Below are 17,580 nucleotides of genomic sequence, written 5' to 3'. Positions count from 1 at the left end.
CGGTGGGTGCCTATAATCCCAGCTACTCGGGAGGCTGAGGCAGACAATTGCTTGAATCCGGGAGGCAGGGTTGCAGCGAGCAGAGATCGCGCCACTGCACTCCAGCCTGGGTGACAGAGCAAGACTCCGTCTCAAAAGAGAACAAAGAAAGAAAGAAAAAAAACAGAACGATGTCTTTACATACCAGCTCAGAGAGTTACAATACACGATTTCAAAGAATGATACATATTTCACAGCATCAAAAAGCTAGAAATAAAATTCACAAAAGATGCGCAAGACTTCTTTGCAGAAGGCTGTAAAGCTTTATTGGGAGAATTTTAATGAACAAATTTCCAACATAGGAGCAGCCTGCATCATTTCAACGTGTCTTCTTTTAACACTGTGATTGCTTTTCACCTGTAACAGAAACACAACAATTGGGAACATGACTTAGCAACAGATTATTCAGATGACCCTAAAGGCATACAAAGCACACTACAGTTTGGGTTTTATTAAATGGACTAAAAACAGAACCCTATGGGTGATCCCGTGTCTTACACGCAATTGAACCTCTGCATAAACTTTGAGCGTAGACCTGCAGAATTTAAAAGTAATTTCCTCCCTGAACATCAAGCGCTTCCTTTCAAGTCACAAGCACTTACAATTAACAGTCAGCAATTTGGAAAACACATGTGTAAAGCATACTTCAGTTGATTACTCAGGAAGTACTAGAGTCATGGTCTTTCAACTTTAAATCTTATCAATTCATGTCTCTAAAGCTGAAACTTACATGTAACATTTGATATGATTAGAGATGACTATATCGTATGTGTGTCTACAGTCTTATTAGAAATAGTGGCTCATGAAGACTGACAGTGGGGCAGGGAGCATGCATAGCACAGGCATCTTACTCACACCCATGCTGAGCATCACTGACCTACATGCCACAGATGATAGGAACTAAACGGTCTCTCGCCATTTGATATTTATTTCAGTCACTCAAGGTTTCCGTGGGGAAAGATTTAAGAAGCAATTGTACCATTTGACCCAGCCATCCCATTACTGGGTATATACCCAAAGGACTATAAATCATGCTGCTATAAAGACACATGCACACGTATGTTTAGTGCGGCATTATTCACGATAGCAAAGACTTGGAACCAACCCAAATGTCCAACAACGATAGACTGGATTAAGAAAATGTGGCACATATACACCATGGAATACTATGCAGCCCTAAAAAATGATGAGTTCCTGTCCTTTGTAGGGACATGGATGAAACTGGAAATCATCATTCTCAGTAAACTATCGCAAGAACAAAAAAACCAAACACCGCATATTCTCACTCATAGGTGGGAACTGAACAATGAGATCACATGGACAGAGGAAGGGGAATATCACACTCTGGGGACTGTTGTGGGGTGGGGGGAGGGGGGAGGGATAGCACTGGGAGATGTACCTAATGCTAGATGATGAGATAGTGGGTGCAGCGCACCGTCATGGCACATGTATACATATGTAACTAACCTGCACAATGTGCACATGTACCCTAAAACTTAAAGTATAATAATAAATAAATAAATAAAAGAAAAAAAAAGAAGCAATTGTTCATTAAAAGCCAGAGAAACCCTGCCTGGGCAACACAGTGAGACCTCATCTCTACAAAAATGAAAACAAAAAAATGTAGTCAGGCACGGTGGCTTGTGCATGTAGTTCCAGCCACTCAGGAGGCTGAGGTGGGAGGACGGCTTTAGCCTGGGAGCCAGAGGTTGCAGTGAGCTGAAATTGCATCACTGCACTCCAGCCTGGGTGACACACTGAGACTCTGTCGCAAACAAACAAACAAACCAAGAAGAGGGAGAATTCACAATTTCACAAGATCTTACACTACGTATTCAGCTCTCCACACGGAAAAACTAGGATGAAGCAGAGTGCCCGCTCACTTTCTTACTGACAATGAAATCTCAATTCAGAGATTTTCAGATGACTCGGGCCAGGGTTTCATGATTTGTGATTAACAAACCATGCGAAGCAGATGATCTCTGTGTCCCACGCATTCTATGCAACAGGATCAGAGTATGAAAGAACCGGAATGGAAAATGGTTTTAAAATCTCTGACTTAAACTCACTATTTTCGTAAGAACCAAAGATAGGTTTAGAAGTGAAAGGACTCACTCAGAATCTCGCCAAGGCTGTAAGAGCTGGTATTAGAACCCGCATGAGTGCTTCAGCATTTTTCACACCAAGTGATGGGTGTTACAAACGTGTTATGTATTGATTAAAAGCAGACCTTTACAAAAGCATCTGAAAATTGTGAGCTACTGGTTTAAGGATTTATACTCAAAAGTTTTAATTCAACATAGCTTTGACTCAGTTTGTTTCCCTATCTGACAGTCTATCAGTCGGGTGCTGGGGCCTGAACTACGTTTCAAATAACCTTTATATAAGAACTCTGTTACTAAAGAGGCAGTATTGTTACCTCTCTGTTATTAAAAATATAATGCTGGGTCGGGCACGGTGGCTCTCGCCTGTAATCCCGGCAATTTCCATGGTCGAGGCAGGTGGATCACCTGAGGTCAGGAGTTCGGGAACAACCTGTGCAACATAACGAAACCCTGTCTCTACTAAAAATACAAAAATTAGCTGGGCGCGGCGGAGCATGCCTGTAAGCCCGGCTCCGCCAGAGGCTCAGGCAGGAGAATCACTTGAACCCTGGAGACAGAATTTCCAGTGAGCCGAGATGGCACCACTGCACTCCAGCCTGGTCTTCAGAGCGAGACTCCGTCTCAAAAACATAGTAAGAATTACAATATGATACCGTGGAAACAGACACCCTACAGTGTGCATGCCTAATGGATTGCCTACCTTCTTCAGGCGTTTTCACCTCCTCTGGATTTGGCGGGTCCATCTCCTGCCCATCAGGACCATCTTCACACTCACCCCCAGTCTGTGGGTGACCCTGTTCCTGACTATCAGCTTCAGGCTTCGGCCCTTAAAAATAAAAAATACGTATCAATTTAAGCAGTAAAACATAAAGTATGAATAAGAAAATAATATTCATGCTCTCGGTATTATTATACAAAAGCTTTAGCTAACGTAATAATAAATGTGTTGATAAGAATCCCAGGAACATTATTTCAGGAGTCTGTTAGCAGAAAACAGGAAAACAAGGTGTTCCAAATAATACCCTCTTCCTTTCCGAAGACTGCCCTCAGACAACTTTGCTGCCTCCTTTGCACTTCTCTGTTATTCTACTTCTGATTGTCCTTCTCGTATTAAATGACCCAAGGCTCAAATCCCGTCTCTCACAGCACTTACACTCCTAGCGCTTAGACTCTTACATGGCATGAGTAGCCACCAATAAACGCTGAGTGAGAAAACTCTTTTAAAAATACATGAAAAAGCCCAAACTGCAGAATATTCTGCAAACCAACTGGTCTATCCTCTCCAAAAATGTCCGTATCGTGAATGACAAGAAAAATTAAGGAAACATTACAGGTTAAAGGAAACTAAAAACACCTGAAAAGCACATGCAAGGTGTGATTCTGAACTGGACTCTGGATCAGAAAAAGAAATCCTATCAATAAAATTAGCTGGGCCGGGCGTGGGGTCTCACGCCTGCAATCCAAACATTTTGGGATGCCAAGGTGGGCAGAGCAGGTGAGGCCAGAAGTTCAAGACCGCAGTGGCCGGCGCCTGTAGTCCCAGCTACACGGGAGGCTGAGGCATGAGAATCCCTAGAACCTGGGAGGTGTAGATTGCAGTGAGCCGAGGTCGCACTACTGCACTCCAACCTGGCCCACAGAGAGAGACTCCGTCTCAACAAAGAAAAGAAAAAGGAAAAAAGAAATTTTCTGGGGAACTGGCAAAATTTGAGTATGCACTCTGTATTAAATGACTCCGTTTTCTCATTGTTAAATTTCCTGATTTTGATCTTTGTGCAGTGATGATCCAAGAAATGACTTTCTCTTTGTTCTGACGATATACACACCCTCAAGTACATAGGATAAAGGACCATAATACCTGAAACTTTATCGAAACAATTCAGCATTAATAACAGTAAACACATATCCGTGTGTGTGTGTGTGTGTGTGTGTGTGTGTGTGTGTGAGTGTGTGGGCAGCACGGTAAGAGAGGGAGGGAAGAGATGTGAAACCTATGAAGCGAAAGCTATTAACAATTGGTGAATCCAGATGAACAGTATATGAGTTCATTGTACTATTCTTGCAAATTTTCTATAAATGTTATGTCTTGGAGATACATACAGTAAAAATTTAAAAGAATATATGATAACTGCACTGAACTTCAGGAAGAAAGGAACTTTTAATTGTGGTAAAAAATACACATATCCTAAAATTTACCATCTTAACTATTTTTAAGTGGTACAGTTCACTGAGGAGTTACGTTTGCAACATTACCAGCCACTAGGCACAAAAACTTTGCATCTGTGTTTTCCTATACCTTGAAACCTTTCTTTATTTAATGAATTTATTTATGTATTTAATTATTCATTCATTTATTAGCGATGAGGTCTCACTGTGTTTCCCAGGCTGTGCTTGAACTCCAGGGCTCAAGCAATCCTCTCACCTCAGCCTCCCAAGTAGCTGGGACTATGAGTGCATGGCATTCAGCCCAGCTTTACACCTTTCTCCTAAATGACAATCTAAGGATAAACCACAGGACATGTAGAATGCTTATATTCAGCCGTAGAGTACCAACAGCAGTGTGCGTCAGCTGAGAAATCTGAAGTCTACCACGTGGATAGGATTTCAGTTACAATTACAATGTCAGTTTCTGAAGGATTGATTAGCTGGATGGATTTGAGGACTATGGAAAATCTTACAGTCACGACACCCATTACCTATTGGGGTAAAGAGAAACTTCACTTTGTTCAAATAAAGTTATATTTAGGTCCGAAGGTCCTAAAGGTAATATTCCATAAATGAACCCCGTGAAGAACAAAACACCAAATACAACATTGTTTGTGAATCACAGAAAATATACTGTCCCGCACTGAGAATAAGGGAGTGGGCGGACAGCAATTAATGGGCATTGTTGTCAGTCAGATTCTAGGAACTTTTAACAGTGCATCCCTGGAAGAATCCATGACCTCCGTTACATAGATGCTTCCTTTCAAAACATTTTATCTCGGAGAAATTATTTCCATCTCACGTTAATCTCAGGATAATTCCGTTTTTGCTTTTCTAACCATAAAAGGATTTAATCACCTCCTAAAAGCCGCTGAGAAAAATCACTAAACCAGCTACCTGTATGGCAGTATCCTCATTTATCCAGCTTTTATCAAACGTACCATATAAAAATATCAATCAAAGGAAACGGGGGCCAACATTCAGCGACTCGGTTTTTGGAGCTGCTCCTGCTCCTCTGAACTGGGTCTATTCTTGGGTCAGTACTAAGCTACCTTACAGTAAAGCCTTTTGAGTTTTAAGCATTTTCAGCAAAATCACTTCCTTCTTTACAGCAACATACATGATAGGAAGACACAAACCTTGGAACACAGTACAAATGTTGTATTCACCAGTCAAGGGTTCTTGGATAACACACAATCCTGGCACCTCCATTCTCTCATTCATAAAGTCGAGAACTTTTATCATAGTGAGGGATTTGCCTAAGCTAAGCTGCAAACTACATAGCCTCCTCGCTTTTCCAGTCAATTTCAGGCATTCTTTCCGTTGTTTTCTTTCCTCCTGTGCCTCCTATGTGACAATGCCTAACACACACACACACACACACACACGTGCAAACACACACACGAACACACACACACGCACACACCAGCAGACGTTCTTCTTCCCTTTCCCTCACCTTGACCTGCAGATGCTCCCTCATCCTCTCCCTCCTGAGCAGCTGCAGGATCCTGACGTTGAGTTGCTGGTTCCCCTTCTTCAGGTGTTGGTGGTTCCACTTCATCACTGAACTGCTCGGGCTGGGGAATATGTGTGGGTGTGCAAATAAAAAATAAGTTTCGTTATTGATACAAAATTTTACATATATACACAGAATACATAGCTATTTCTGGTCATAACTAAGCCTAAAGACATTTCTCCAACTCTATGCTCTATGCCCAATAAGGTTACTCCACCCACAGGGAGGTTACTGTGAGAAAAGTGACGCACGAGGACTTTGGAGGCTGTTATACTCTGTGTTGGAATACATGTGTACAATCTGTCATTAACAAACAAAGCCTGAGAAAGAAGTCATGGGCAAAAGCTGGAGAACACGAGAGGAAAAAAAAAATCCTCCAGAATCAACGTTTCCTTCATGAGATGCCATCATCATCTTTTATGAGCAGGAAAGACCTTTATCAGCATTTCCACACTAATGCAACAACGCTATCACAAAAATTAATTTCTACTAATAGAAAACATCGAATTAACGTTTAAGCACTCACCCGCATAGGCCCAATCATTTCAGGAGGCTGTACATAGCGTCTTGGTCTAGGCCGATAGGTCGATCTTCCTCGCCAACTCATATTTCACACTGAAAACAGACAACCGTGATTGGGAACGTGCGCTCCAGAGGGCTGCTATATTCGATCACTTCCATGGATAAATGTTAACTTGCCGTTTTACTTTTGAAAATACTCTCAAAATGAGTCCCAGAGTTAAGCATACGTGTGTACGCTGTCTGAGTGCCTACAAAGCCACTTATGCTGGCCAGGCTGGCAGAGCAATCATCTTAAGGCGTGTGGCAAAAGGCAGAGGACATTCTTTTCTAAATTTCTTTTGGACACGCGGTCTCGCTGTGTTGCTCAGGCTGGAGTGCAGCGGCGTGATCACAGCTCACTGCAGCCTCGACCTCCCGCTCAGGGGATCCTCCCACCTCAGTGTCCCGAGTAACTGGGACTACGTAGGCGAGCGCCACTGCGCCCCGCAGACAGAGGTCATTTCTGATGAGGTTTAGTTTCACAAGTGCACTCCCCACGAAAACCCTAGTGAATCACAATTCTCGTGATTGCTGCTTTGGGCACACTCCCACTTCCTAGAGCCATTCATCCCCCTCACAACAAGTTTGGTTGGACCGCACTGCCTCGCCCACTCCTTCCCACTGTTTTCGGACCTTCCATGGCGGAGGTGAGACCTTGCAGTGCTTCTCACTCGGGCGCTCCGCACTCCACACCGCTGGGGGGGCGCTCACCAGGCCGCAGCCTTCCCAGGTGCCAGGCCCCTTCTTCACCGCCCGCCTCGCCCCCGCCGGGGGCCCCATTCAGGGAATCTGCCCTGTGTCGTCGGGGGTTCCCGGCACCTCGGGACTTCCATCCCCCCAACAGCACTCACCCCATCTTCACCTGAGCCCCTGACCGCCTCCCCTCCACGGCCCACCTTCCTCCCCGTCCAGGCCCCTTCACGACCACGAAGCCGCTGGTGGCCTCGCAGCCTGTGAAGGGAAGGAGGACGACCTCGTGGCCCTTCTCCCTCAGAGGCCACAGACCAGGAAGCGGGACCCGCCTGACCCACCCGAGGCCCTCTCCACCCTCACTCACACTTCAGTCCCCGGGATGACTGGCCTGCAGACCTACCAGATGAATCTCAGTAGAGGAAAAAGAGTCCGGACGGCAGGAACCAGACAGCACTGCCTCACAGCTCCCTGGCGTTCTTCACGCGGGCGAAGGGGCCGGGCAGAAGACGCCCAGTGAACATGCGCACTGAGGCGGGAGCCCAGGGAGCATGCGCGGCTGTGGGCTGGGGAGGGCTGCCGTTCCCAGCGCCACGCCCCAAACCCTCGATGCCCATCCTCATTGAGGATAAGGGAATCCCACCTCCCTCTGCTGTTTCCTATGCCTCTGGGACTCAAGTAGTGCTCCCCTCAAAACTCACCCCATCTTCAACTGAACCCCACCCCCAACCCAGGGCCCTCTCTTGCCCCGGCCCCACCATGGGGACAAGGACCACTGTGACCGGCTGGGAAGACGGGTAAACCACCTGCGAAAACAGAAATAGCAGCCTATCCCAAAAGGAAATTGTTCAATGTGAACAAGTCAGAGAAAGAGACTGAAAGAAAAATGAATAGAATCGCTAGGACCCGTAAGAAAATGCTAAAACGATATCTATCATTTGTAGCATCAGAATCACAGAGGGTGAAGTGACAGTATTAGGGAAACAGGACAGCCAGAGTGACACCACGTGAAAATAAACTCCGTCTTGAAAGTAGCAAGATACATAGTCCTGCCAGTCACAACCCATGGTCCTAAGATGTTTGGAGTTGAGAAAACAGATGAAAGGTACCTCCAAGGACGTGCTCCCACAGCAGCGGAAAGTGCACGGTTCCCAACACCCATTAACAATATATGCTTTCAACAGAATTATGCTTTCATGGACTTACACACTGGTAAGTCAAGGATAGTTTTCTTTAAATCAATAGAATGATAAAAGTCATCATGCTCTTAGCCCACCCGCACAAAGGCACAGATTAAGTTTAGTCTTTATATAGGTAAGACCCCTATATAAGAAAAACCAGACCAGGCCAAGGCTCACGCCTGTAATCCTAGTATTTTGGGAGGCTGAGCTGGCCAGATCACCTGAGCTCAGGACTTCGAGACCAGCCTAAGCAACATCAGAAAATCTCATCGCTACAAAAAAACAAACAAAAAACCGTCGAAAAATTAGCTGGGCATGGTGGCATGTACCTATACTCACAGCTACTCAGGAGGCTGAGGTGGGAGGAGCGCTTGAGCCCAGGAGGTCAAGGCTGCAGCGAGCTCTGATAACACCACCGCACTCCAGCCTCGGTGACAGAGTGAGACCCTGTCTCAAGTTTTAATAATCGAACCTAAAAACGTACAAATTTATCAATCGAATTCACTATATCAACACATGAATGGGAAAAAATGCTGTGGTAATCGAAATAGATGCACTGTTTGATGAAAATCAACATATATTCAAATGAATACTCTCAGCAAATTTGGAACAGAATGGAATGATTCACTCTGATAAAGTCCGTCTACAAAAAAGGAGAGTAAATAGGATGGTGAAATGTTGAAATTTTTCGGTTTCTCATCAGGGATGAGACAAGGATGTCCACTGTCACCACTGTAACGGGTGGGTCTGCACAATGCCATAAAATCAGAAAAGGAAATAAAACTCTTTACAACGGCAACGACGGGCCCGCCACGGTGGCCCACGCCAGTAATCCCAGCACTGTGGGAGGTGAGATGGGTGCATCACTTGCACTCAAAAGTTCAACAACAGCCCGGGAAACATGGCAAAACCCCGTCTCTACAAAAAATACAAAAGGAAAAAGAAAAAAAAATGGCGGAAACAAAACTCCTCTTATTCAAGGATGATATGTTTCTGTATATTGAAGACGGAAAACGACCTAGAAGTAAACTTTGGAATTCACAAGCATATTTCACAAGGCCGCTGGATAGAAAACCAATATGTAAGAATTATGTCTCCACCGGGCGCGGTTCCTCATGCCTGTAATCCCAGCACTTTGGGAGGCCAAGGCAGGTGAATCATGAGGTCAGGAGTTCAAGAGCACCCCGGCCAAGATGGCGAAAGCCCATCTCTAGTAAAAACACAAAACTTAGCCAGGCGTGCCGGTGGGTGCCTATAATCCCAGCTACTCGGGAGGCTGAGGCAGACAATTGCTTGAATCCGGGAGGCAGGGTTGCAGCGAGCAGAGATCGCGCCACTGCACTCCAGCCTGGGTGACAGAGCAAGACTCCGTCTCAAAAGAGAACAAAGAAAGAAAGAAAAAAAAAAGAACGATGTCCTACATACCAGCTCAGAGAGTTACAATACACGATTTCAAAGAATGATACATATTTCACAGCATCAAAAAGCTAGAAATAAAATTCACAAAAGATGCGCAAGACTTCTTTGCAGAAGGCTGTAAAGCTTTACTGGGAGAATTTTAATGAACAAATTTCCAACATAGGAGCAGCCTGCATCATTTCAACGTGTCTTCTTTTAACACTGTGATTGCTTTTCACCTGTAACAGAAACACAACAATTGGGAACATGACTTAGCAACAGATTATTCAGATGACCCTAAAGGCATACAAAGCACACTACAGTTTGGGTTTTATTAAATGGACTAAAAACAGAACCCTATGGGTGATCCCGTGTCTTACACGCAATTGAACCTCTGCATAAACTTTGAGCGTAGACCTGCAGAATTTAAAAGTAATTTCCTCCCTGAACATCAAGCGCTTCCTTTCAAGTCACAAGCACTTACAATTAACAGTCAGCAATTTGGAAAACACATGTGTAAAGCATACTTCAGTTGATTACTCAGGAAGTACTAGAGTCATGGTCTTTCAACTTTAAATCTTATCAATTCATGTCTCTAAAGCTGAAACTTACATGTAACATTTGATATGATTAGAGATGACTATATCGTATGTGTGTCTACAGTCTTATTAGAAATAGTGGCTCATGAAGACTGACAGTGGGGCAGGGAGCATGCATAGCACAGGCATCTTACTCACACCCATGCTGAGCATCACTGACCTACATGCCACAGATGATAGGAACTAAACGGTCTCTCGCCATTTGATATTTATTTCAGTCACTCAAGGTTTCCGTGGGGAAAGATTTAAGAAGCAATTGTACCATTTGACCCAGCCATCCCATTACTGGGTATATACCCAAAGGACTATAAATCATGCTGCTATAAAGACACATGCACACGTATGTTTAGTGCGGCATTATTCACGATAGCAAAGACTTGGAACCAACCCAAATGTCCAACAACGATAGACTGGATTAAGAAAATGTGGCACATATACACCATGGAATACTATGCAGCCCTAAAAAATGATGAGTTCCTGTCCTTTGTAGGGACATGGATGAAACTGGAAATCATCATTCTCAGTAAACTATCGCAAGAACAAAAAAACCAAACACCGCATATTCTCACTCATAGGTGGGAACTGAACAATGAGATCACATGGACAGAGGAAGGGGAATATCACACTCTGGGGACTGTTGTGGGGTGGGGGGAGGGGGGAGGGATAGCACTGGGAGATGTACCTAATGCTAGATGATGAGATAGTGGGTGCAGCGCACCAGCATGGCACGTGTATACATATGTAACTAACCTGCACAATGTGCACATGTACCCTAAAACTTAAAGTATAATAATAAATAAATAAATAAAAGAAAAAAAAAGAAGCAATTGTTCATTAAAAGCCAGAGAAACCCTGCCTGGGCAACACAGTGAGACCTCATCTCTACAAAAATGAAAACAAAAAAATGTAGTCAGGCACGGTGGCTTGTGCATGTAGTTCCAGCCACTCAGGAGGCTGAGGTGGGAGGACGGCTTTAGCCTGGGAGCCAGAGGTTGCAGTGAGCTGAAATTGCATCACTGCACTCCAGCCTGGGTGACACACTGAGACTCTGTCGCAAACAAACAAACAAACCAAGAAGAGGGAGAATTCACAATTTCACAAGATCTTACACTACGTATTCAGCTCTCCACACGGAAAAACTAGGATGAAGCAGAGTGCCCGCTCACTTTCTTACTGACAATGAAATCTCAATTCAGAGATTTTCAGATGACTCGGGCCAGGGTTTCATGATTTGTGATTAACAAACCATGCGAAGCAGATGATCTCTGTGTCCCACGCATTCTATGCAACAGGATCAGAGTATGAAAGAACCGGAATGGAAAATGGTTTTAAAATCTCTGACTTAAACTCACTATTTTCGTAAGAACCAAAGATAGGTTTAGAAGTGAAAGGACTCACTCAGAATCTCGCCAAGGCTGTAAGAGCTGGTATTAGAACCCGCATGAGTGCTTCAGCATTTTTCACACCAAGTGATGGGTGTTACAAACGTGTTATGTATTGATTAAAAGCAGACCTTTACAAAAGCATCTGAAAATTGTGAGCTACTGGTTTAAGGATTTATACTCAAAAGTTTTAATTCAACATAGCTTTGACTCAGTTTGTTTCCCTATCTGACAGTCTATCAGTCGGGTGCTGGGGCCTGAACTACGTTTCAAATAACCTTTATATAAGAACTCTGTTACTAAAGAGGCAGTACTGTTACCTCTCTGTTATTAAAAATATAATGCTGGGTCGGGCACGGTGGCTCTCGCCTGTAATCCCGGCAATTTCCATGGTCGAGGCAGGTGGATCACCTGAGGTCAGGAGTTCGGGAACAACCTGTGCAACATAACGAAACCCTGTCTCTACTAAAAATACAAAAATTAGCTGGGCGCGGCGGAGCATGCCTGTAAGCCCGGCTCCGCCAGAGGCTCAGGCAGGAGAATCACTTGAACCCTGGAGACAGAATTTCCAGTGAGCCGAGATGGCACCACTGCACTCCAGCCTGGTCTTCAGAGCGAGACTCCGTCTCAAAAACATAGTAAGAATTACAATATGATACCGTGGAAACAGACACCCTACAGTGTGCATGCCTAATGGATTGCCTACCTTCTTCAGGCGTTTTCACCTCCTCTGGATTTGGCGGGTCCATCTCCTGCCCATCAGGACCATCTTCACACTCACCCCCAGTCTGTGGGTGACCCTGTTCCTGACTATCAGCTTCAGGCTTCGGCCCTTAAAAATAAAAAATACGTATCAATTTAAGCAGTAAAACATAAAGTATGAATAAGAAAATAATATTCATGCTCTCGGTATTATTATACAAAAGCTTTAGCTAACGTAATAATAAATGTGTTGATAAGAATCCCAGGAACATTATTTCAGGAGTCTGTTAGCAGAAAACAGGAAAACAAGGTGTTCCAAATAATACCCTCTTCCTTTCCGAAGACTGCCCTCAGACAACTTTGCTGCCTCCTTTGCACTTCTCTGTTATTCTACTTCTGATTGTCCTTCTCGTATTAAATGACCCAAGGCTCAAATCCCGTCTCTCACAGCACTTACACTCCTAGCGCTTAGACTCTTACATGGCATGAGTAGCCACCAATAAACGCTGAGTGAGAAAACTCTTTTAAAAATACATGAAAAAGCCCAAACTGCAGAATATTCTGCAAACCAACTGGTCTATCCTCTCCAAAAATGTCCGTATCGTGAATGACAAGAAAAATTAAGGAAACATTACAGGTTAAAGGAAACTAAAAACACCTGAAAAGCACATGCAAGGTGTGATTCTGAACTGGACTCTGGATCAGAAAAAGAAATCCTATCAATAAAATTAGCTGGGCCGGGCGTGGGGTCTCACGCCTGCAATCCAAACATTTTGGGATGCCAAGGTGGGCAGAGCAGGTGAGGCCAGAAGTTCAAGACCGCAGTGGCCGGCGCCTGTAGTCCCAGCTACACGGGAGGCTGAGGCATGAGAATCCCTAGAACCTGGGAGGTGTAGATTGCAGTGAGCCGAGGTCGCACTACTGCACTCCAACCTGGCCCACAGAGAGAGACTCCGTCTCAACAAAGAAAAGAAAAAGGAAAAAAGAAATTTTCTGGGGAACTGGCAAAATTTGAGTATGCACTCTGTATTAAATGACTCCGTTTTCTCATTGTTAAATTTCCTGATTTTGATCTTTGTGCAGTGATGATCCAAGAAATGACTTTCTCTTTGTTCTGACGATATACACACCCTCAAGTACATAGGATAAAGGACCATAATACCTGAAACTTTATCGAAACAATTCAGCATTAATAACAGTAAACACATATCCGTGTGTGTGTGTGTGTGTGTGTGTGTGTGTGTGTGTGAGTGTGTGGGCAGCACGGTAAGAGAGGGAGGGAAGAGATGTGAAACCTATGAAGCGAAAGCTATTAACAATTGGTGAATCCAGATGAACAGTATATGAGTTCATTGTACTATTCTTGCAAATTTTCTATAAATGTTATGTCTTGGAGATACATACAGTAAAAATTTAAAAGAATATATGATAACTGCACTGAACTTCAGGAAGAAAGGAACTTTTAATTGTGGTAAAAAATACACATATCCTAAAATTTACCATCTTAACTATTTTTAAGTGGTACAGTTCACTGAGGAGTTACGTTTGCAACATTACCAGCCACTAGGCACAAAAACTTTGCATCTGTGTTTTCCTATACCTTGAAACCTTTCTTTATTTAATGAATTTATTTATGTATTTAATTATTCATTCATTTATTAGCGATGAGGTCTCACTGTGTTTCCCAGGCTGTGCTTGAACTCCAGGGCTCAAGCAATCCTCTCACCTCAGCCTCCCAAGTAGCTGGGACTATGAGTGCATGGCATTCAGCCCAGCTTTACACCTTTCTCCTAAATGACAATCTAAGGATAAACCACAGGACATGTAGAATGCTTATATTCAGCCGTAGAGTACCAACAGCAGTGTGCGTCAGCTGAGAAATCTGAAGTCTACCACGTGGATAGGATTTCAGTTACAATTACAATGTCAGTTTCTGAAGGATTGATTAGCTGGATGGATTTGAGGACTATGGAAAATCTTACAGTCACGACACCCATTACCTATTGGGGTAAAGAGAAACTTCACTTTGTTCAAATAAAGTTATATTTAGGTCCGAAGGTCCTAAAGGTAATATTCCATAAATGAACCCCGTGAAGAACAAAACACCAAATACAACATTGTTTGTGAATCACAGAAAATATACTGTCCCGCACTGAGAATAAGGGAGTGGGCGGACAGCAATTAATGGGCATTGTTGTCAGTCAGATTCTAGGAACTTTTAACAGTGCATCCCTGGAAGAATCCATGACCTCCGTTACATAGATGCTTCCTTTCAAAACATTTTATCTCGGAGAAATTATTTCCATCTCACGTTAATCTCAGGATAATTCCGTTTTTGCTTTTCTAACCATAAAAGGATTTAATCACCTCCTAAAAGCCGCTGAGAAAAATCACTAAACCAGCTACCTGTATGGCAGTATCCTCATTTATCCAGCTTTTATCAAACGTACCATATAAAAATATCAATCAAAGGAAACGGGGGCCAACATTCAGCGACTCGGTTTTTGGAGCTGCTCCTGCTCCTCTGAACTGGGTCTATTCTTGGGTCAGTACTAAGCTACCTTACAGTAAAGCCTTTTGAGTTTTAAGCATTTTCAGCAAAATCACTTCCTTCTTTACAGCAACATACATGATAGGAAGACACAAACCTTGGAACACAGTACAAATGTTGTATTCACCAGTCAAGGGTTCTTGGATAACACACAATCCTGGCACCTCCATTCTCTCATTCATAAAGTCGAGAACTTTTATCATAGTGAGGGATTTGCCTAAGCTAAGCTGCAAACTACATAGCCTCCTCGCTTTTCCAGTCAATTTCAGGCATTCTTTCCGTTGTTTTCTTTCCTCCTGTGCCTCCTATGTGACAATGCCTAACACACACACACACACACACACACGTGCAAACACACACACGAACACACACACACGCACACACCAGCAGACGTTCTTCTTCCCTTTCCCTCACCTTGACCTGCAGATGCTCCCTCATCCTCTCCCTCCTGAGCAGCTGCAGGATCCTGACGTTGAGTTGCTGGTTCCCCTTCTTCAGGTGTTGGTGGTTCCACTTCATCACTGAACTGCTCGGGCTGGGGAATATGTGTGGGTGTGCAAATAAAAAATAAGTTTCGTTACTGATACAAAATTTTACATATATACACAGAATACATAGCTATTTCTGGTCATAACTAAGCCTAAAGACATTTCTCCAACTCTATGCTCTATGCCCAATAAGGTTACTCCACCCACAGGGAGGTTACTGTGAGAAAAGTGACGCACGAGGACTTTGGAGGCTGTTATACTCTGTGTTGGAATACATGTGTACAATCTGTCATTAACAAACAAAGCCTGAGAAAGAAGTCATGGGCAAAAGCTGGAGAACACGAGAGGAAAAAAAAAATCCTCCAGAATCAACGTTTCCTTCATGAGATGCCATCATCATCTTTTATGAGCAGGAAAGACCTTTATCAGCATTTCCACACTAATGCAACAACGCTATCACAAAAATTAATTTCTACTAATAGAAAACATCGAATTAACGTTTAAGCACTCACCCGCATAGGCCCAATCATTTCAGGAGGCTGTACATAGCGTCTTGGTCTAGGCCGATAGGTCGATCTTCCTCGCCAACTCATATTTCACACTGAAAACAGACAACCGTGATTGGGAACGTGCGCTCCAGAGGGCTGCTATATTCGATCACTTCCATGGATAAATGTTAACTTGCCGTTTTACTTTTGAAAATACTCTCAAAATGAGTCCCAGAGTTAAGCATACGTGTGTACGCTGTCTGAGTGCCTACAAAGCCACTTATGCTGGCCAGGCTGGCAGAGCAATCATCTTAAGGCGTGTGGCAAAAGGCAGAGGACATTCTTTTCTAAATTTCTTTTGGACACGCGGTCTCGCTGTGTTGCTCAGGCTGGAGTGCAGCGGCGTGATCACAGCTCACTGCAGCCTCGACCTCCCGCTCAGGGGATCCTCCCACCTCAGTGTCCCGAGTAACTGGGACTACGTAGGCGAGCGCCACTGCGCCCCGCAGACAGAGGTCATTTCTGATGAGGTTTAGTTTCACAAGTGCACTCCCCACGAAAACCCTAGTGAATCACAATTCTCGTGATTGCTGCTTTGGGCACACTCCCACTTCCTAGAGCCATTCATCCCCCTCACAACAAGTTTGGTTGGACCGCACTGCCTCGCCCACTCCTTCCCACTGTTTTCGGACCTTCCATGGCGGAGGTGAGACCTTGCAGTGCTTCTCACTCGGGCGCTCCGCACTCCACACCGCTGGGGGGGCGCTCACCAGGCCGCAGCCTTCCCAGGTGCCAGGCCCCTTCTTCACCGCCCGCCTCGCCCCCGCCGGGGGCCCCATTCAGGGAATCTGCCCTGTGTCGTCGGGGGTTCCCGGCACCTCGGGACTTCCATCCCCCCAACAGCACTCACCCCATCTTCACCTGAGCCCCTGACCGCCTCCCCTCCACGGCCCACCTTCCTCCCCGTCCAGGCCCCTTCACGACCACGAAGCCGCTGGTGGCCTCGCAGCCTGTGAAGGGAAGGAGGACGACCTCGTGGCCCTTCTCCCTCAGAGGCCACAGACCAGGAAGCGGGACCCGCCTGACCCACCCGAGGCCCTCTCCACCCTCACTCACACTTCAGTCCCCGGGATGACTGGCCTGCAGACCTACCAGATGAATCTCAGTAGAGGAAAAAGAGTCCGGACGGCAGGAACCAGACAGCACTGCCTCACAGCTCCCTGGCGTTCTTCACGCGGGCGAAGGGGCCGGGCAGAAGACGCCCAGTGAACATGCGCACTGAGGCGGGAGCCCAGGGAGCATGCGCGGCTGTGGGCTGGGGAGGGCTGCCGTTCCCAGCGCCACGCCCCAAACCCTCGATGCCCATCCTCATTGAGGATAAGGGAATCCCACCTCCCTCTGCTGTTTCCTATGCCTCTGGGACTCAAGTAGTGCTCCCCTCAAAACTCACCCCATCTTCAACTGAACCCCACCCCCAACCCAGGGCCCTCTCTTGCCCCGGCCCCACCATGGGGACAAGGACCACTGTGACCGGCTGGGAAGACGGGTAAACCACCTGCGAAAACAGAAATAGCAGCCTATCCCAAAAGGAAATTGTTCAATGTGAACAAGTCAGAGAAAGAGACTGAAAGAAAAATGAATAGAATCGCTAGGACCCGTAAGAAAATGCTAAAAC

The 17,580-nt window shown here is 45.0% G+C and overlaps 2 protein-coding genes across 2 annotated transcripts; both read right to left on the bottom strand.

Annotated features, from left to right (window-relative positions):
* Positions 1-279: 279 nt before the first annotated feature.
* LOC129529775 (G antigen 2D-like) lies at positions 280-7,649 on the bottom strand. Its single transcript, XM_055375775.2, has 5 exons — positions 7,520-7,649; positions 6,392-6,480; positions 5,806-5,926; positions 2,845-2,970; positions 280-396 (listed from the first exon to the last, which is right to left on the bottom strand). Exons 2-5 carry the CDS (start codon positions 6,470-6,472, stop codon positions 374-376), a joined length of 351 nt encoding a protein of 116 aa, XP_055231750.1. The 5' UTR covers positions 6,473-6,480; positions 7,520-7,649; the 3' UTR covers positions 280-373.
* Positions 7,650-9,834: 2,185 nt separating this feature from the next.
* LOC129529774 (G antigen 2D-like) lies at positions 9,835-17,193 on the bottom strand. The gene is made up of 5 exons (XM_055375774.2): positions 17,058-17,193; positions 15,930-16,018; positions 15,344-15,464; positions 12,383-12,508; positions 9,835-9,934 (listed from the first exon to the last, which is right to left on the bottom strand). Exons 2-5 carry the CDS (start codon positions 16,008-16,010, stop codon positions 9,912-9,914), a joined length of 351 nt encoding a protein of 116 aa, XP_055231749.1. The 5' UTR covers positions 16,011-16,018; positions 17,058-17,193; the 3' UTR covers positions 9,835-9,911.
* Positions 17,194-17,580: the final 387 nt, after the last annotated feature.

Source organism: Gorilla gorilla, chromosome X (genome assembly GCF_029281585.2).
Source record: "Gorilla gorilla gorilla isolate KB3781 chromosome X, NHGRI_mGorGor1-v2.1_pri, whole genome shotgun sequence".
Lineage (NCBI taxonomy): Eukaryota > Metazoa > Chordata > Mammalia > Primates > Hominidae > Gorilla > Gorilla gorilla.
The sequence above is the reverse complement of the archived record's forward strand: the minus strand, read 5'-3'. Positions and strand labels throughout refer to the sequence as shown.